Source organism: Dendrobates tinctorius, unplaced genomic scaffold (genome assembly GCF_039654945.1).
Source record: "Dendrobates tinctorius isolate UK_male_01 unplaced genomic scaffold, ASM3965494v1 ptg000073l, whole genome shotgun sequence".
Lineage (NCBI taxonomy): Eukaryota > Metazoa > Chordata > Amphibia > Anura > Dendrobatidae > Dendrobates > Dendrobates tinctorius.
The window spans coordinates 11,465,919-11,487,048 of NW_027361741.1; the positions used below are offsets into that span (position 1 = coordinate 11,465,919).

Consider the following 21,130-nt stretch of genomic DNA (forward strand, 5'->3'; position numbering starts at 1 on the left):
CAACCTTATTACCCTCACCCAAAAAAAACTTGATGGCTCCGCACCACCCTACATCTCCTCCCTCGTCTGTCTACCACCCTACCCGTGCCCTCCTTTCTGCCAATGACCTGAGGTTAACATCCTCAATAATCAGAACCTCCCACTCCTGTCTCCAAGACTTTTCACGTGCTGCGCCAATTCTTTGAAATGCAGTACCCAGGTTAATACGATTAATCACCAATCCCCACAGTTTTAAGCGTACCCTAAAATCGCATTTGTTCAGACTAGCCTACCATCTCAATGAATTATCCTAACCTGTGTTGCCCATTCATAATTTTTTACCATAACCAGGTTCCTCACATCATGTTCTCACACGCTTTATGCATTTAATAGCCCTCTGTGTCTGTATTGTTACATACTTAAGCTGAAACCGGTTCATGCAGCATCACAGGAACACCCGATTCTTACACTTTGGCTGGTCCAAACAACGAAAGCAATTGTTACCATCTACCTTCCGTGTCTCCCCTTTTCCTTATAGATTGTAAGCTTGCGAGCAGGGCTTTCATTCCTTTTGGTATCTGTTTTGATCATTGTGTCTATTGTTATGCTGTAATGTCTATTGTCTGTACAAGTCCTCTCTTTAATGTAAAGTGCTGCACAATATGTCGGCGCTATAAAAATAAAATTATTATTAAGTGGTGACGTGTTTCTATTATACTTTTCCTCTGATTGTTCTACTCCTGGTTTTGACTTACACATACTCATGGAAAATACTGACCAAATACTGAACGTATGAACATACCCAAAAGGGTATCAGTCAGCAACATTTCATACCCCAAACTATTTATATGTGCATGTAGCTCTTTCAAAGACAAGTCCAGCAATAACTTTACATGGCCAGTCTGTTCCTTTATTACTGAGGAATCGACTATTACATTGATATGCAAATGAGGCTTGACAGATTATAGTAGATCTGAAACCCTTGCCACTCCAGCCCTATTCCCCACCCAGATCTCCCTGCAGAAACTTCATATTTACCATAGCCCTTCAGCCTCATTTGTATATCAATTCAATTGACAATTTTTTTTAGTAATGGAGGAACGGACTGGCCATGTAAAGGTATTGCTGAACTTGTCTTTGAAAGAGCTAAATGTACATACAAATAGTAAATGTGGTCAAATCCTGCTGATATCTAAAGGATTTTCCACTACTATGATATTGATTACCTATTTTAGGATAGGACATCAATATTATGTGCAGATTTTTCCCATAAAATTGCATGTAATCAACTCATGATGGTATCAATGTAGTTTTCTCAAAGTCAAATACCAGATAGTGTCAAAAAGAAAGCAGCTTTATTTAAAACATGACCTACAAAAAAGACAAAAACTGTAGTGACAAAAACGTGATAAAATCACAAAAAAATACTCAAACGCATTGAAAATTTTTTTCTAAGAGGTGCAGAAATGCTTCAACTTCAGAAACTCTAATAATCCTCATAGGAATGTAGCCGAATAAGAAGAATCTCTTAAAGGTAACCTGAAATTGAAGAGCCAAGGTTACATTATGCAGCAAATGAGGCACTGATGTTCCCAACAATTTTCATAACAATAAATGTCAAATTATGACACAGATTACGGCTCTAAAATGAGCATTTTTCATAATGTTTTACACTCTCTTATCACGCACTAGGTCTGATTTTAAAAGGGTAGTGTTACTGACAGGTTCCCTTTAATAGCTTTTTATATTATTATCCCATCATTTAATTTCTAGTTGGCCCATGTGCCCTGGAGTATACAAAAATGAAAACAGCAGACCATTTCTGGACCGATCCATCAGCAGATGAACTTGTTCAGAGACATCGCATCCATAGTTCTCACTGTCGACAGGATTCCCCAACAAAAAGGCCTGCCTTGTGTGTGAGTATGCTCAGCTCTTCCGCTTCTTGAACTCAATCTAAGGCTAGTTCTACACTTAACGCATTTTTTGCGGCCCGTTTTTACGGGCCGCAAAAAAGTTTGCGGAGTGCCGTTCTTCATTTTTCCAATACTACGGAGCGCGATCTTGCGGCCCCATAGAAATGTATTGGGGCTGCAAAATTGGCCTGCAAAAACACGGTAAGTGTAAAACCAGCCTTAGACCATATTAACACAGGTGTACTTCACGATTTTTATGCACAATTCCCAGACTGACCGCAGATCTTCTGACCCAAACTTACAGGCTCATAGGCTCATTCACACATATGAGGCTGTAGACTCGGGTTGGGAGGCTGTAGACTCTGGTTGGGAGACCCGTGGTAAGTCCAGCGTTATGGTGCCCATATATACAGATCGTGAGATAAGTCCGACTGAACCCATCCTAAATACTTTTGGTTATGTCAAAACAGTAGCCAGCTATGTGGATAGTCCAATCTAAGACATTTGCAATTTATCCACAGAATATGCTATATATAACTGATTAATATCTGATGATAGAAACATATTTGACTATTTTCAGAATTCTCATAGAAGTTAGTAGGTAGAGCCAGAAAAGATATATATCTTTGTACCGTGTTAGCCAGTAGATAGAAGAATATTTAGAATTGAGAGTCCTCAATGGTTGATATCTTTTAATGGCTAACTGAAAAGATGGTAACAAGTTGCAAGCTTTCGAGACTATGTAGGTCTCTTCATCAGGCATAGACTAATACAAAATCTGAAGGATAACATATTTATACAAAAGACAGCACAGAAATAACCCAATAGCTAAGACAAGTGATGTGAAATGGAATAGTCATTATGGGGGAGTGATAAGCATAAATATTGCAACAGTTCATAGATAAGCAGTGTGAAGGTTTTATTGCCCTCTGTCTGGTTCTGTGTTGTGATGACCCCAGAAGGTCTAAAGAGCAAATTCCTTAATTGATGTAAAAAGACATAAATCCATGCGACACATTCATTCCTGCACTGAATGTTTGGAAAGTTTTCATAAATTTGTACTATGAGATTCTTCTTTCTCTCTGAGACTTGATGTTACCTTTTAACCCCTTCCTGACATCCGACGTACTATCCCGTCCACGGTACCCGGGCCCGTATGACCGTGGACGGGATAGTACGTCTACCGCGATCAGCGGCGCCCACGTGGTGAGCGCCGCTGATCGCGGCCGGGTGTCAGCTGATTATCACAGCTGACACCCGGCACAATGTGTCAGGGGCGGTCACGGACCGCCCCCGACACGTTAACCCCTTGCACACCGCGATCAAACACGATCGCGGTGTACCGTGGGTTAAAGGGAAGCATCGGCAGGGAGGGGGCTCCCTCCGTGCTTCCCTGAGCCCCCCACGGCAGCGCAATGTGCAGCGCTGCTGCCGGGGGCTCCTTTCCTCCAGGCCCCCGAATCCAAGATGGCGACGGGGGCCTGAGGAAGCTGGCTTCCTCAGTGCCTGCAAAGCGCAGGCATGAGGAAGTCTTCTTCAATGCCTGTGACAGATTGCTGATCTGTCACAGTGATCTGTGATGTGACAGATCAGCGATCTGTCACAGGACAGTGATGTCCCACCTGGGACTATTTAATAAAGTAAAAAAAAAATAAAAAAAGTGTAAAAATAATTAAAAAAAAATCGCCAAATATATTAGAAAAAAAAAAAAATATTCCCCCAATAAATCCATTTTTTGGAAATAATAAAAAAAAAAACAATAAAAGTACACATATTAGGTATCGCCGCGTCCGTAACGACCCGCCCTATAAAACTGTCCCATTAGTTAACCCCTTTAGCAAACCCCTTAAAAAATAAAAATAAAAAACGAAGCAAAAAATAATGATTTATTATCATACCGCCAAACAAAAAGTGTAATAACGCGCGATCAAAAAGACGCATATAAATATCCATGGTACCGCTGAAAACGTCATCTTGTCCCGCAAAAAACGAGCCGCCACACAGCATCATCAGCGAAAAAATAAAAAAGTTATAGCTCGCTGAATAAAGCGATGCAAAAATAATTATTTTTTATATAAAATAGTTTTCATTGCATAAAACCGACAAAAACATAAAAAAACCTAAATGAGGTATCGCTGTAACCGTACTGATGTGAAGAATAAAACCTCTTTATCAATTTTACGCACCCCCCCCAAAAGAAATTCATGAAACGCTGTTTTTTGTTCATTCTGCGTCCCAAAAATCGGAATAAAAAGCGATCAAAAAATTCCACGTGCCCGAAAATGGTACCAATAAAAATGTCAACTCGTCCCGCAAAAAATAAGACCTCACATGACTCGGTGGGTCAAAATACGGAAAAATTATAGCTCTCAATATGTGGTGATGCAAAAACTATTTTTACAATAAAAAGCGTCTTTTAGCGTGCGACAGTCGCCAAACATAAAAACCGCCATAAATAGTAAATCAAACCCCCTGTTATCACCCCCTTAGTTAGGGAAAAATTAAATAAAAAAAAAAGTATTTATTTCCATTTTTCCATTAGGGTTAGGGTTAGGGCTAGGGGTGTGTTGGGGTAGGGTTAGGGCTAGGGTTAGGGTTAGGGCTAGGGTTAGGGCTAGGGTTAGGGTTAGGGGCGTGTTGGGGTTCGGGTTGGAGTTAGAATTGGGGGTTTCCACTGTTTGGGCACATCAGGGGCTCTCCAAATGCAACATGGCATCTGATCTCAATTCCAGCCAATTCTGAGTTGAAAAAGTCAAATGGTGCTCCTTCCCTTCCAAGCTCTGCTATGCGCCGAAACAGTGTTTTACCCCCACATGTAGGGTATCAGCCTACTCAGGACAAATTGCAAAACAATTTTTGGGGTCCAATTTCTCCTGTTACCCTTAGGAAAATAAAAAATTGGGGGCAAAAATATCATTTTTGTGGAAAAAAATGATTTTTTTATTTTCACGTCCGAGTGTTATAAACTTCTGTGAAGCACTTGGGGGTTCAAAGTGCTCACCACACATCTAGATAAGTTCCGTGGGGGGTCTAGTGTCCAAAATGGGGTCACTTGTGGGGAGTTTCAATAGTTTAGGTACATCAGGGGCTCTCCAAACGCACATGACACCCGCAGACCATTCCATCAAAGTCTGCATTCCAAAACGTCACTGCTTCCCTTCCGAGCCCCGACGTGTGTCCATACAGTAGTTTTCTCCCACATATGGGGTGTCAGCATACTCAGGACAAATTGGACAACAACTTTTGGGGTCCAATTTCTCCTGGTACCCTTGGGAAAATAAAAAAAATGGTGACTAAAAGATCATGTTTGTGGAAAAAATACAAATTTTTTATTTTCACGCCCGGGCGTTGTAAACTTCTGTGACGCACTCGGGGGTTCAAAGTGCTCACCACACATCTAGATAAGTTCCTTGGGGGGTCTAGTTTACAAAATGGTGTCATTTGTGGGGGGTTTCCACTATTTAGGTACATTAGGGGCTCTCCAAAGGCAACATGACACCCGCAGACCATTCCATCAAAGTCTGCATTCCAAAACGTCACTACTTCCCTTCCGAGCCCCGACGTGTGCCCATACAGTAGTTTTCTCCCACGTATGGGGTATCAGCATACTCAGGACAAATTGGACAACAACTTTTGGGGTCCAATTTCTCCTGGTACCCTTGTGAAAATAAAAAAATGGTGACTAAAAGATCATGTTTGTGGAAAAAATACGAATTTTTTATTTTCACGCCCGGGCGTTGTAAACTTCTGTGAAGCACTGGGGGGGTCAAAGTGCTCACCACACATCTAGATAAGTTCCTTAGGAGGTCTAGTTTCCAAAATGGTGTCATTTGTGGGGGGGTTCCACTGTTTTGGTACATCAGGAGTTTTCCAAACGCGACATGGTGTCCGATCTCAATTCCAGCCAAAAACGTCAAATGGCGCTGCTTCCCTTCCGAGCTCTGCCATGCGCCCAAATAGTGGTTTACCCCCACATGTGGGGTATCAGCGTACTCAGGACAAATTGCACAATAACTTTTAGGGTCCTGTTACCCTTGGGAAAATAAAAATTGGGGTGAAAAGATCATTTTTGTGGAAAAAATATGATTTTTTAATTGTACCGCTGTACGTTATAAACTTCTGTAAAGCCCTTGTGGGTTCAAAGTTCTCACCACATATCTAGATAAGTTCCTTGGGGGGTCTAGTTTCCAAAATGGGGTCACTTGTAGGGGGTTTCCACTGTTTAGGTACATCAGGGACTCTCCAAACGTGACATGGCGTCCAATCTGAATTCCAGCCAATTTTGCATTGAAAAAGTCAAACGGCGCTCCTTCCATTCTGAGCTCTGCCATGCGCCGAAACAGTCGTTCCCCCCACATATCAGGTATCTGCGTACTCAGGACAAATTGCACAATAACTTTTGCAGTTCAATTTCTCCTGTTACCCTTGGTAAAATAAAAAAAATTGAACCTGAAGTATTTTTTTTATGAAAAAAAGTTAGATGTTCATTTTTTTTTAAATATTCAAAAAAATTCCTGTGACGCACCTAAAGGGTTAATATACTTCTTGAATGTAGTTTTGAGCACCTTAAGGGGTGCAGTTTTTAGAATGGTGTCACTTTTGGGTATTTTCTATCATATAGACCCCTCAAAGTGGCTTCAAATGTGATGTGGTCCTAAAAATAAAATGGTGTTGTAAAAATGAGAAATCGCTGGTCAACTTTTAACCCTTATAACTTCCTAACAAAAAAAATTTTTGGTTCCAAAATTGTGCTGATGTAAAGTAAACATGTGGGAAATGTTAGTTATCAAGTTTTTTGTGTGCCGTATCTCTGTGATTTAAGGGCATAAAAATTCAAAGTTGGAAAATTGCGAAATTTTCAAAATTTTCGCCAAATCTCCGTTTTTCTCACAAATAAATGCAAGTTATTTGAATGAAATTTTACCACTAACATGAAGTACAATATGTCATGAGAAAACAATGTCAGAATCACCGGGATCCATGGAAGCGTTCCAGAGTTATGACCTCATAAAGGTACAGTGGTCAGAATTGTAAAAATTGGCCCGGTCATGAACGTGCAAACCACCCTTGGGGGTGAAGGGGTTAATACAAGTAATTTAATGTCCACCATGCTATGGCCAGGGATACAAAAATGTTTTGCCACAGGTAGATCCATTCTTTTTTCTCCTTATTGTGTGACGATGAGAATTCATCCTTATTCTCAGTTTTTGTCCTGTCTCACCCACATACAAAATATAATGACACGTAACTCCTCAAATTATGGTGGTGCCCGGATAAGGGTAACCAATCCTTAATCAATGTAAAAAATTAATCTGGCACTCAAAAGATCAATGGTAATAATGAATATTTTATTTTATTTCAGAGGGCATAATCCAAAAAACTTGACGTTTCGGTCTATTCATTGACCTGCATCAGACTAGGATAAATAAAATATAATAATACAAATCAATATAAGGTATATATCATTGTCTTTTAAAGAAATCAGATACATCAGGGAATTATCATTAACAAATTCATATACAGTAGTTGTAATATATGTACATATAGTCATAAAGAGATATATAATATGCAATCCTGATCGATGTCATAAGACATATATTGAAAAAATGCTATATAAATTCCTGGCACATAAATAGTGTGTCATAGGGAATCATTGTGTTATATTATGGTAATGGAGGTTTTTACAGCAAATCTGATGCTAAAAGAAATAATATAATGAGTTAACTATGAAAACCATATGTAATAATTTGTTTACAATGAAAACTACATGTAATAAATGAAAAGATCTGTCCTGATTAACCACAGAAAGAGACGCTTACCGGTTTAAGATTGAAGCCCATTAGAAGAGAGGAATCACTGGAGAATCTACAAGTGAAAGTAAAAAGGCCCCCTGTGTAACTGACTTGGGATATGCAGCATCAATAGAAAGGAGAAAGCAGAGCGCAGCAGGATGTCAGAAAGATTATTACCATGAATGGGTCATAGGAGACAATCTGATGCAGAAGCGCTGTGCAGTAACGGGTGGGAGCCGATGAAAAATGCGCTCTGAAGGACAAGTGAACAGGTGTGCTCTGATATAGTAGCGTGTCCGGATATGAAGTGCTGGAAATGACATATGAAACTTCTATGGAGCGCAAGTGAAACGCAGGTGAATCAGCTGACCGGAAGTGCATCACTGAGACATCTAGGAAGCAGTAGTGCTCAGTGGAACGCTGCTGTGGAACACAGACAGGAAGAAGATGGCGCAGGATGCGGTCCATAATTACTAATATGGGCTGGCTCATCGCTGGATCGTGTTTAACCCCTTCACCCCCAAGGGTGGTTTGCACGTTCATGACCGGGCCAATTTTTACAATTCTGACCACTGTCCCTTTATGAGGTCATAACTCTGGAACGCTTCCATGGATCCCGGTGATTCTGACATTGTTTTCTCGTGACATATTGTACTTCATGTTAGTGGTAAAATTTCATTCAAATAACTTGCGTTTATTTGTGAGAAAAACCGAAATGTGGCGAAAATTTTGAAAATTTCGCAATTTTCCAACTTTGAATTTTTATGCCCTTAAATCACAGAGATACGGCACACAAAAAACTTGATAACTAACATTTCCCACATGTTTACTTTACATCAGCACAATTTTGGAACCAAAATTTTTTTTTGTTAGGAAGTTATAAGGGTTAAAAGTTGACCAGCGATTTCTCATTTTTACAACACCATTTTATTTTTAGGACCACATCACATTTGAAGCCACTTTGAGGGGTCTATATGATAGAAAATACCCAAAAGTGACACCATTCTAAAAACTGCACCCCTTAAGGTGCTCAAAACCACATTCAAGAAGTTTATTAACCCTTTAGGTGCGTCACAGGAATTTTTTTGAATATTTAAAAAAAAATGAACATCTAACTTTTTTTCATAAAAAAAAATACTTCAGGTTCAATTTTTTTTATTTTACCAAGGGTAACAGGAGAAATTGGACTGCAAAAGTTATTGTGCAATTTGTCCTGAGTACGCAGATACCTGATATGTGGGGGGAACCACTGTTTCGGTGCATGGCAGAGCTCAGAATGGAAGGAGCGCCGTTTGACTTTTTCAATGCAAAATTGGCTGGAATTCAGATTGGACGCCATGTCACGTTTGGACAGTCCCTGATGTACCTAAACAGTGGAAACCCCTACAAGTGACCCCATTTTGGAAACTAGACCCCCCAAGGAACTTATCTAGATATGTGGTGAGAACTTTGAACCCACAAGGGCTTTACAGAAGTTTATAACGTACAGCGGTACAATTAAAAAATCATATTTTTTCCACAAAAATGATCTTTTCACCCCAATTTTTATTTTCCCAAGGGTAACAGGACCCTAAAAGTTATTGTGCAATTTGTCCTGAGTATGCTGATACCCCACATGTGGGGGTAAACCACTATTTGGGCGCATGGCAGAGCTCGGAAGGGAAGCAGCGCCATTTGACGTTTTTGGCTGGAATTGAGATCGGACACCATGTCGCGTTTGGAAAACCCCTGATGTACCAAAACAGTGGAAACCCCCCACAAATGACACCATTTTGGAAACTAGACCCCCTAAGGAACTTATCTAGATGTGTGGTGAGAACTTTGAACCCCCATGGGCTTCACAGAAGTTTGTAACATAAAGCCATACAATTAAAAAATCATATTTTTCCACAAAAATGATCTTTTCACCCTCAATTCTTATTTTTCCAAGGGTAACAGGACCCTAAAAGTTATTGTGCAATTTGTCCTGAGTACGCTGATACCCCACATGTGGGGGTAAATCGCTATTTGGGCGCATGGCAGAGCTCGGAAGGGAAGCAGCGCCATTTGTCGTTTTTGGCTGGAATTGAGATCGGACACCATGTCGCGTTTGGAAAACTCCTGATGTACCAAAACAGTGGAAACCCCCCACAAATGACACCATTTTGTAAACTAGACCCCCCAAGGAACTTATCTAGATGTGTGGTGAGCACTTTGAACCCGCCAGTGCTTCACAGAAGTTTATAACGCCCGGGCGTGAAAATAAAAAATTTGTATTTTTTCCACAAACATGATCTTTTAGTCACCATTTTTTTATTTTCACAAGGGTACCAGGAGAAATTGGACCCCAAAAGTTGTTGTCCAATTTGTCCTGAGTATGCTGATACCCCATATGTGGGAGAAAACTACTGTATGGGCACACGTCGGGGCTCGGAAGGGAAGTAGTGACGTTTTGTAATGCAGACTTTGATGGAATGGTCTGCGGGTGTCATGTTGCCTTTGGAGAGCCCCTAATGTACCTAAACAGTGGAAACCCCCACAAATGACCCCATTTTGAAAACTAGACCCACTAAGGAACTTATCTAGATGTGAGGTGAGCACTTTGAACCCCCAAGGGCTTCACAGAAGTTTATAATGCCAGGGCATGAAAATAAAAAAATCGTATTTTTTCCAGAAACATGATCAATTAGTCCCCAATTTTTTCATTTTCCCAAGGGTAACAGGAGAAATTGGACCCCCAAAAGTTGTTGTCCAATTTGGCCTGAGTACGCTGACACCCCATATGTGGGATAAAACTACTGTATGGACACACGTCGTGGCTCGGAAGGGAAGCAGTGACGTTTTGGAATGCAGACTTTGATGGAATGGTCTGCGGGTGTCATGTGCGTTTGGAGAGCCCCGATGTACCTAAACTATTTAAACTCCCCACAAGTGACCCCATTTTGGACACTAGACCCCCCACGGAACTTATCTAGATGTGTGGTGAGCACTTTGAACCCCCAAGTGCTTCACAGAAGTTTATAACACTCGGACGTGAAAATAAAAAAATCATTTTTTTCCACAAAAATGATATTTTTGCCCCCAATTTTTTATTTTCTTAAGGGTAACAGGAGAAATTGGACCCCAAAAATTGTTTTGCAATTTTTCCTGAGTAGGCTGATACCCTACATGTGGGGGTAAAACACTGTTTGGGCGCATGGCAGAGCTTGGAAGGGAAGGAGCACCATTTGACTTTTTCAACTCAGAATTGGCTGGAATTGAGATCAGACGCCATGTTGCATTTGGAGAGCCCCTGATGTGCCCAAACAGTGGAAACCCCCCAATTATAACTCCAACCCTAACCCCAACACACCCCTAACCCTAATCTGAGCCCTAACCCTAGCCCTAGCCCTAACCCTAACCCTAGCCCTAACCCTAACCCTAATGGGAAAATGGAGATAAATACTTTTTTTTTATTTTATTATTTTTCCCTAACTAAGGGGGTGATAACGGGGGGTTTGATTTACTATTGATGACGGTTTTTATATTTGGCAGCTGTCGCACGCTAAAAGACGCTTTTTATTGTAAAAATAGTTTTTGCATCACCACATATTGAGAGCTATAATTTTTCCGTATTTTGACCCACCGAGTCATGTGAGGTCTTATTTTTGCGGGACGAGTTGACGTTTTTATTGGTACCATTTTCGGGCACGTGACAGTTTTTGATCGCTTTTTATTCCTATTTTTGGGACGCAGAATGAACAAAAACCAGCGTTTCATGAATTTCTTTTGGGGGGTGCGTTTACACCGTTCTGCGTGCGGTAAAATTGATAAAGCGGTTTTATTCTTCGGGTCAGTACGGTTACAGCGATACCTCATTTAGGTCTTTTTTTATGTTTTTGTCGGTTTTATGCAATAAAAACTATTTTATATAAAAAATAATTATTTTTGCATCGCTTTATTCTGTGAGCTATAACTTTTTTATTTTTTCGCTGATGATGCTGTGTGGCGGCTCGTTTTTTGCGGGACAAGATGACGTTTTCAGCGGTACCATGGATATTTATATGCGTCTTTTTGATCGCGCGTTATTACACTTTTTGTTTGGCGGTATGATAATAAATCATTATTTTTTGCTTCGTTTTTTATTTTTTAAGGGGTTCGCTAAAGGGGTTAACTAATGGGACAGTTTTATAGGGCGGGTCATTACGGACGCGGCGATACCTAATATGTGTACTTTTATTGTTTTTTTTTTTATTATTTCCAAAAAATGGATTTATTGGGGGAATATTTATTTTTTTTTTCTAATTTATTTGGTGATTTTTTTTTTTTTAATTATTTTAAGTTTTTTTTATTTTTTTTTTTACTTTATTAAATAGTCCCAGGTGGGACATCACTGTCCTGTGACAGATCGCTGATCTGTCACATCACAGATCACTGTGACAGATCAGCGATCTGACACAGGCACTGCAGAAGGCTTCCTCATGCCTGCGCTTTGCAGGCACTGAGGAAGCCAGCTTCCTCAGGCCCCCGAAAGCCCCCGTCGCCATCTTGGATTCGGGGGCCTGGAGGAAAGGAGCCACCCACAGCAGCGCTGCACATTGCGCTGCCGTGGGGGGCTCAGGGAAGCACGGAGTGAGCCCCCTCCCTGCCGATGCTTCCCTTTAACCCCCGGTACACCGCGATCATGTTTGATCGCGGTGTGCAAGGGGTTAACGTGTCGGGCGCGGTCCGTGACCGCCCCTGACACATTGTGCCGGGTGTCAGCTGTGATAATCAGCTGACACCCGGCCGCGATCAGCGGCGCTTACCACGTGGGCGCCGCTGATCGCGCTAGACGTACTATCCCGTCCATGGGCATAGGGGCCCAGGTCCCATGGACGGGATAGTACGTCGGATGACAGAAAGGGGTTAAACAGGTAAGTATCAAAGAAAAATTAAGATGTGACCTAGGAAACATCAGAAAGAATTCATTAAATAAACTTTGTATACAAAACAAAACATTTTCCTCAATCTGTATTATAGTTATACTGTATATGTGATTATTAAAATATAAAGATGATACTTATAATGCATACAATACATATTCAACCTTATATCTGGAGAATTAAGTGAACCATGGGTATATGGGACATTTTAATAAACTATATGCAAATGAAATACTAAAGATAAAATATCCTCCTATATATTTTTCCTTTTTTGAAAAAAGAAAGTTAATAGATTAGAATAGACTAGTAATGTCATATTCTCTATTAAGTCCCTTGGGTTCTAACGTTTGCAAGTAATGAATCCAGTACGCTTCTCCCCAATTGGACATTTAGTACAAATAAGTACAGGCTGGTAACGACGCCACCCATGACAGACTCCTGGTGGCGGCAGAGAAAGCAACGGAGCGTGAGCAAGCGGCGGCAGAGAAAGCAGCGGAGTGTGAGCATGCCGAACGTGTGCTGTAGGTTGCAGAACGCCATGAAGCTGCGGAGTGCCGGCACCAACTGGATATGGCTCAGCACGGGCTCCCGCTGAACTCTCCAGCCCCACCGGGGACCAAGGCTTCCAAGGCCCCGGCGGATGACTTCCCCCTGCTTGAAAAGGATGGAGACCTGGATTCCTTTCTGATAGCCTTTGAGAGAACCTGCCTCCATCACCATCTGGCCCTGGATTAGTGGGCACGGTACCTGACCCCCCATTTGAGGGGTAAGTCCCTGGAAGTTTTGGGGGACTTACCTGCCTCGGAGGAGCAGGACTACAACAGCATCAAGTGGGTCTTGATCCAGCACTACAACCTCACCCCGGAGTCGTACCACAGGAAGTTCCAGAGCCTGCAGCGGGGCTCAAAGGACACCTGGACCGACCACATGCGGGCACTGCTGAGAGTTGCGGAGCACTGGACCTCGGGTCTAGAGCTTACCACCCGCCAGGAGGTCCAGGAACTGTTAGTCATGGAGCAGTTCTTGTGGAACTGCCCAGAGGACCTCCAGCAGTTCCTTCGTGACCGGAAACCAAAGGGGGCTTCTGCTACAGCCGCCCTGGCAGACGAGTATGCCAACAACAGGGCGTCTGAGCCAAAGATGCCTGCCAGCAGCACCTGGAGAGGTGGTAAGCCCAATCCTGCCCCTGTCCCCCCAGCCCCCAGAGTGCAACGGGTGTACCCCCCTGCTACCCTCTCCAGGCCAGGAGCAGAACCCAGACGTTGTCATCATTGCAACCAGCCAGGACACTTTAAGGCTGCGTGTCCCCAGCGCCATAAGGCCCCATCCCTGTCCCAGAAACCATCCACTGTTTTGTGTGTGGGAGGGGGTGGTGGGAGGTCCCTGGACAATTACCAACCCGTCACCATTGGCCACTCAGCGGTCATGGGACTGCAGGACACAGGCGCTTAACGAACCCTGGTACGTCCTGAGGTGGTGTCCCCTCAAGACTTGGTGCCTGGGAAAACCCTTTCCGTCTCCGGAATTGGAGGCGTTGAACCGACGCTGCCCGTCGCCAAGGTGTTTTTGGACTGGGGCGCCAGGAGGGGAATGCGGGAGGTGGGAGTAACGCCAAATATTCCTGCCAATGTGTTGCTTGGGACCGATTTGGGGCGGCTAGTGTCTCAGTATGTGGCTACTGAACCCCCAAGTCCGGCTCCCCAAGAATGTCATGACTCTACTGTGAATGCTAATGTTAATGTGTTGAATGTGCCTCCAACAGTGGAGGAGGGAGTGAAACCTGATGGTAAGCCATGCACTGACACTACACACACAGGGCTTACAGTGAGGACAGGCGGGAAGACTACAGGGGAGAGCTCAGAGGTGGAGGGAGGGGCTGCTATGGGCAGTGTAGGGCCCCTAAGTGAATCCAGCCTGCTGAGTCTAGGGCTTCTGCAGAAAGAGGAACAGGCCATGGGGGGAGGGGGCGTCCCGGTAGAGGAGCCACCAGGTAATACCCCAGGGCAGGAGTTCCCCGCATCCGGGATGTCAGGAGGCCAGGGAAGTCTGCCTGACCCAGCGACTTGGTCAGGGGCCGAGGGGAAGCAGGCACTACCTGTGGTCTCTGCGGTTGTGGCCGCTGTTACCAGGAGTAGGAGCGCAGGAGCCCAAGGGGCCTTGCGGAGGTCCGACGGTTTCCCCCCTCCGACCAAGTGGCTGCCGAGTCAGACAGCGGCCAGGAGACAGATCCCGGGGAGCTGACAGAGGATGTGGCAGTTTCGTCAATTCTTGCCACATCGAGTCAGGGATTTCAGGCAGCGTTGGAAGCTGACTCTAGCCTGAAAGCTCTCAAGGAGCAGGCGGCACAGGCTCCCCTGGAGTCCGACCGTGAGCGAGTGGTCTGGGAACAGGGACGGCTGTACCGGGTAACGGTCCAGTAGGGTTCACCGGAGGCGTGGCCCAGGGACCGACAGTTAGTGGTACCCTATCCGTTCAGGGCAGAATTGTTGTGGATCGCACACGAGATTCCCATGGCCGGACACCTAGGGATCACTAAAACCAGGGCTAGGCTAGCTCAGCATTTCTACTGGCCGGGAATGAGGACCGAGGTGATTGCCTACTGCCGTTTGTGTGACACCTGTCAGAGGGTGGGGAAGGTGGGGCGGCGCCCCAAAGCCCCACTGGTAACTCTGCCCATCATCGAAGAGCCTTTCTTGAGGGTGGCTGTGGATCTCATTGGACCTCTGTCCACTCCGGGAAATTCTTCATACTAACGGTAGTGGACTATGCTACCCGGTACCCGGAGGCGGTAGCTTTGTCGTTCATTCAGGCCGACAAAGTGGCCATTGCCTTACTGGAGATTTTCTCCAGAGTGGGGTTCCCACAGGAAATGCTCACCGACCGAGGGACCCAGTTCATGTCGCAGCTGATGGAGTCTCTCTGTAAGCAGATACAGGTGCAACATCTGGTAGCCAGCCGGTACCACCCACAGACCAATGGCCTGTGTGAGCGGTTCAATGGCACCTTAACGCAGATGCTGAAGATGTTGGTCGACTCCCACGGGAGAGACTGGGAGCGATATCTCCAACACCTGCTGTTTGCCTACCGGGAGGTCCCACAGGCCTCAACGGGGTTCTCCCCCTTTCAGCTCTTGTACGGGCGACGTGTACGGGGGACCCTTGCTCTGGTGAATGAAGCATGGGAAGGGGATTTGGCCACCCCTGGAGTATCGGTCATTGAGTATGGCGTGCGCTTCCGGGACAGAATGATGGCCTTGACACGGCTGGTGCCTGACAATATGGCCCAAGCCCATGCTGACCAGAAGCGGTGGTACAACCAGAATGCTTGTGAGCGGACCTACCAGGTGGGTCAAAAGGTGTGGGTACTGGTCCCCGTACCTCAAAACAAGCTTCAGGCGGCCTGGGAGGGTCCATACCTCGTGCACCAGCGGCTCAACGCTGTCACCTATCTGGTCACCCTGGACCACGCTCGTGGAAGGAGGAAGGCCTTCCACGTGAACATGATGAAGGCCCATCGTGAGCGGCAGGCTTGTGCCCACCCAGTGTGCAACCTTCCCGAGGAAGGAGAGGTAGAAACCCTCCTGGATCTGCTCACCCAAGCCAAGGCGAGTGGATCCATCGAGGATGTGGGGGTTGGCCACCAGCTCTCGGAGGACCAACGTTCCCAGCTGGGGCTCACCCTACACTCCTTTCGGGAGCTGTTCAGCAGCCTGCCCGGAAGGACTGAGACAGCCGTCCATGACGTGGACACCAGCAATCACCCCCCGATCCGGCGTTCAGCATATCGGGTCTCTCTTGAGGTGCAGCAGCACATGCGCCAAGAGATAGACGAGATGCTGAAGCTGGGGGTGATCCAAGTGTCCAACAGCGCGTGGGCTTCGCCTGTAGTCCTCGTCCCTAAAAAGGACAGAAATACGCGGTTCTGCGTGGACTACCGGGGGCTCAACGCTGTGACGGTCACTGATGCGTACCCAATGCCGCGCATCGATGACCTGCTCGATCAGCTGGCCGGGGCCAAGTACCTGACCATCATGGATCTGAGCAGGGGGGTATTTGCAGATTCCCCTGACCCCTGGGGCACGGGAACGCTCTGCCTTTATCACCCCTGTACGAGTCCACGGTGATACCATTCGGCATGAAGAATGCCCCTGCCACTTTTCAGAGGATGGTCAACACGCTGCTCGAGGGACTGGAAGGGTATGCAACCGCGTACCTAGATTACATTGCCATCTTCAGTCCCACCTGGGAGGATCACCTAGAGCACCTGGCACAGGTGCTCAGCCGGATCCAGCGAGCAGGCTTGATCTTTAAGCCGGAAAAATGCCAGCTGGGTATGAGTGAGGTCCACTACCTGGGACACCGGGTAGGTGGGGGAGCTCTGAAGCCAGAGCCTGGAAAGGTGGATGCCATCGCATCTTTGCCCACCCCCAGGAACAAGAAGCAGGTGATGTCCTTCTTGGGGACTGCCGGGTACTATAGGAGGTTTGTTCCACACTACAGTGCCCTGGCCAAGCCCTTGACGGACCTCACCAAGAAGAGGCTGCCCGTCGCTGTCGACTGGACTGTCGCCTGCGAGACAGCTTTCCAGGTGCTCAAGACCGCCCTTTCTAGCTCTCCTGTACTACAGGCGGCCGAATTCATGCGGCCGTTCGTCGTGCAGACTGACGCCAGCGACTTCGGCATCGGTGCTGTGCTCAGCCAGGTCGACACTACGGGCCATGAACACCCCGTTCTGTACCTGAGCCGGAAGCTTCTGCCGAGGTAAGTGGCCTATTCCACGATGGAGAAGGAATGTCTGGCATTTGTGTGGGCCCTGCAGTGTCTGCAGCCATACTTGTACGGGCTCCAATTCACCGTGGAAATAGACCACAACCCCCTCAGCTGGTTACACACGGTCTCTGGGACGAATGGGAGGTTGCTACTCTGGAGCCTCGCTCTCCAGCAGTATCACTTCACCATTCGCCACAAAAGAGGCAGGGACCATGGTAACGCTGATGGCTAAAGGGTGGAGATTATTAGCCCACCCTCTGACACAGGGGGAGGAACCCGGCATGTTTAAGAACTAGCATCACATGGCAGAGACTCTCACTCTCTCACAGGAGAACCAGACGATGATGATCTAAGAAGGAACTGGGGACAGATCTGCCAAGGGGAGCAGCGGTCCGCGCTTTGAGGTCCGGCAACTAAAATTCTTGTACCTGTGGACTGCAGAGCTCCTGGCACCCACATGCAACCTACAATCTGGTAAATTGACCTCCAGCTTAATATCTCTAAGTCTTGTACCCTTATTGTTATATTTTACTCTGACTGCAAATTCACTGTAATTCCACTGTATAGCTTACTGTATATTTCTGTAATTATCTAGTGCGCCCTTAAGGCAATTAAACCATAAAATTAATCTTGGGCTGATGCTTTTACTCTGATTGCAAATCTTAGAATACCCAGCGGGTAACAGGACATCCTCCCCGGCGGCCATTTGCTCTAGGTGCAGTTCCCTTACTGACCTGAGAGACAAAGGGGGCGCCGGAGAGCTGTGCCTGTATAGTTACGTTGCATTGATGATGTGGGAGGAACTGGTCTTTCCTCCACAGTTGGGGATCTTTATCTTGTCCGTGGTCATTATAAATGGACAGGTTTTACATTTTTACTGGTTGCAAGGAAAGGTTCCTGCAGCTGTTGGAGAGGATAGGGAGCTTCTGACAATTATGCTTCTTAAATTTGGGGGCTGTGGGGGGTCTGGAAATATGGATTGTAATCGGGCATTTTTTTGTAGTAAAAGTTGTAATTTCCGTGCAGCTCCTCTTAGCACCTCCAGATAGTGGTCACCTACAATCCAAATCTAGAGGTGCTAAGAGGAGCTGCACGGAAATTACAACCTTAACTACAAAAAGATGCCAGATTACAATCCATATTTCCAGACCCCCCACTGCTGTGTTTTAGGCAGCCCCCAATTTAAGAAGCATAATTGTCAGAAGCTCCCTGTCCTCTCCAACAGCTGCAGGAACCTTTCCTTGCAACCAGAAAAATGTAAAACCTGTCCATTTATAATGACCACGGACAAGATAAAGATCCCCAACTCACATCAGGACTACAAGATCCCAGGTACTTTCAGCTGCATCACATCTCACGTGGTGTACTTAATTATTTGTACTAAATGTCCAATTGGGGGTCTGTATGTGGGTGAGACAGGGCAAAAACTGAGAACAAGGATGAATTCTCATCGTCACACAATAAGAGAAAAAAGAATGGATCTACCTGTGGCAAAACATTTTTGTATCCCTGGCCATAGCATGATGGACATTAAATTACTTGTATTAAAAGGTAACTTCAAGTCTCAGAGAGAAAGGAGAATCTCAGAGTACAAATTTATGAAAACTTTCCAAACATTCAGTGCAGGAATGAATGTGTCGCATGGATTTATGTCTTTTGACATCAATTAAGGAATTTGCTCTTTAAACCTTCTGGGGTCATCACAACACAGAACCAGACAGAGGGCAATAAAACCTTCACACTGCTTATCTATGAACTATTCCAATATTTATGCTTATCACTCCCCCATAATGACTATTACATTTCACATCACTTGTCTTAGCTATTGGGTTATTTCTGTGCTGTCTTTTGTATAAATACGTTATCCTTCAGATTTTGTATTAGTCTAGCCTGATGAAGAGACCTGAGTAGTCTCGAAAGCTTGCAACTTGTTACCATCTTTTCAGTTAGCCATTAAAAGGTATCAACCATTGAGGACTTTCAATTCTAAATATTCTTCTAGGTAGAGCCACATATTCACAACCAAATCTCTATTTACAGCAGATGTTGTCCTCGCTTTCACAAACCCTTCATGTTCGAGGTATGGCACATTTGTTCTATTTGCTATTAAAATGATTGTCCAGGTTTAGCACAGCGCACGCTGTCGAGATTCTCCGGTGCTGTCGCTGGAAGTGGGCTGTCATGTGACAATAAGTAGGCAATATGCATTCTTTCAGTCAAATTCAACTTTACATGCACTGATTGTTCAATTGAGTTGTACTGAGCGCAGCCTCTCACATCTAGTCAGAATATGGCCTAGAGTATCCTGACAGTACAGTTTGTGAGTGACTACAGACTTAAGTGCCAAACCTTGACAGGCCCTTCAATATCTGAGATTGGAATTACCCTTTAACATGTACAGTAATTACATTCAGGTATATTTCAGCAACCTCAGCTTAAAGCAGAATAAATAAATTATGTAAATGGTAACAATTTGGGTAAATTAACTCATGAGATTTGACATATTCAGTCAGAAGATTAGCATGTGAAGAATTTTTATTGTATCACAGTACTTTTTTACTTCAACTGGACTCAAGTAGCTTTATGTCATGACATAAACATGCTAATTTAGGCCTCATTCAGATGTCCGTGAATCACATATGGTAGATGTTCTGTCTGTGTATTTTCCAGATAGAATATGTACATATTAAAGTCTGTTTGCTGTTCACGTGTAAACAGGTTTTTTGCAAACCATTTGTCCATTGAAAAATCACGGTGACTTGTCTGTGTTTGATTAGAGTTATGAATCACAATGACTCATAATTGTCTACGAGTCCGTGAAAATCACGGATAGCACACATTTTCATCTTTGTGGACTCTGTGTGCTATCCATTAGCAATCCGTCAAAGTGTGAAAAAGATTGATCCTGGACAGTTTGTGAAAAACTGATGCGACAGATCCGTTTTTTTTTTGAATATTTTTAGGTGCCAGACTGGAAAATGCAGCTGTAGGGGTTAAAATAAAGGAAGATATATTATTCCGGGGACGCTCAGTTTTACAAAACGGAATCCGTCTTTTGACAGACAGCGACAAATCCTGCGCCCTTAGGCTTCCATTATAGCCAGCGACGGACGGCGCTGGATCCGTCGCTGTCCGACTTTTCGACGTACACAAAAAACGTTCCTTTGTCCGTCGTCTCCGGCCGACTGACAAATATTTTCCGATGGATCCGTCAAACAACGGATGAAACGTGCAGCTATCCGTCACAATCCATCGCTAATACAAGTCTATGAGAAAAAAACGGTTCCAGCAGCATCAGTCGTTGGATCTGTTTTTTTCAAAAAACGACGGATTGTGACTGATGGCAGAAAACTGATGTGTGATAGAGGCTTTAGCCATGATTATTTTGAATCCTCCCCAGAGTAAAAATTTGTGTGTTTGAGTACCTTCTCACACAAGTCCTATCTTTGGAGGCATTGCCCTACTATGTGTGTCCATCATCCTTCAATTTATATGTTTTCATTTTTATTAGGGAAGAACTGTAGCACATTGGCTGCTATTCATCAAGAGTGGTGTTTTTCTCACCAGTCTTGAGGCACACGATCAGATGAGGCACTGAGTAGTGTGTGCCTTGCTGCAAATCTTACTCAAGTTTAGTGGAGGAGCATTTGACTCCAGCTGAAATACGCAGTCAAATTGGGGCAATTATCCGGATCTATTGTACAACGCTAGAAGTCTAACTTAGACTTCAGTCACAACATTGGAACACCTTTTTAACCCTTTCTTAATAATAATAATAATTAATAATAATA

At 44.6% G+C, this 21,130-nt stretch overlaps 1 protein-coding gene across 2 annotated transcripts in view; it reads left to right on the plus strand.

Annotated features, from left to right (window-relative positions):
* The window catches only part of SGSM1 (small G protein signaling modulator 1), a 444,365-nt gene that overhangs the window by 229,985 nt on the left and 193,250 nt on the right, over positions 1–21,130 (plus strand). For both annotated transcript variants that reach the window (XM_073582650.1, XM_073582649.1), the window contains exon 7: positions 1,753–1,898. In XM_073582650.1, the coding sequence (XP_073438751.1) occupies positions 1,753–1,898 (146 nt within the window). The remainder of the gene's footprint in view (positions 1–1,752; positions 1,899–21,130) is intronic.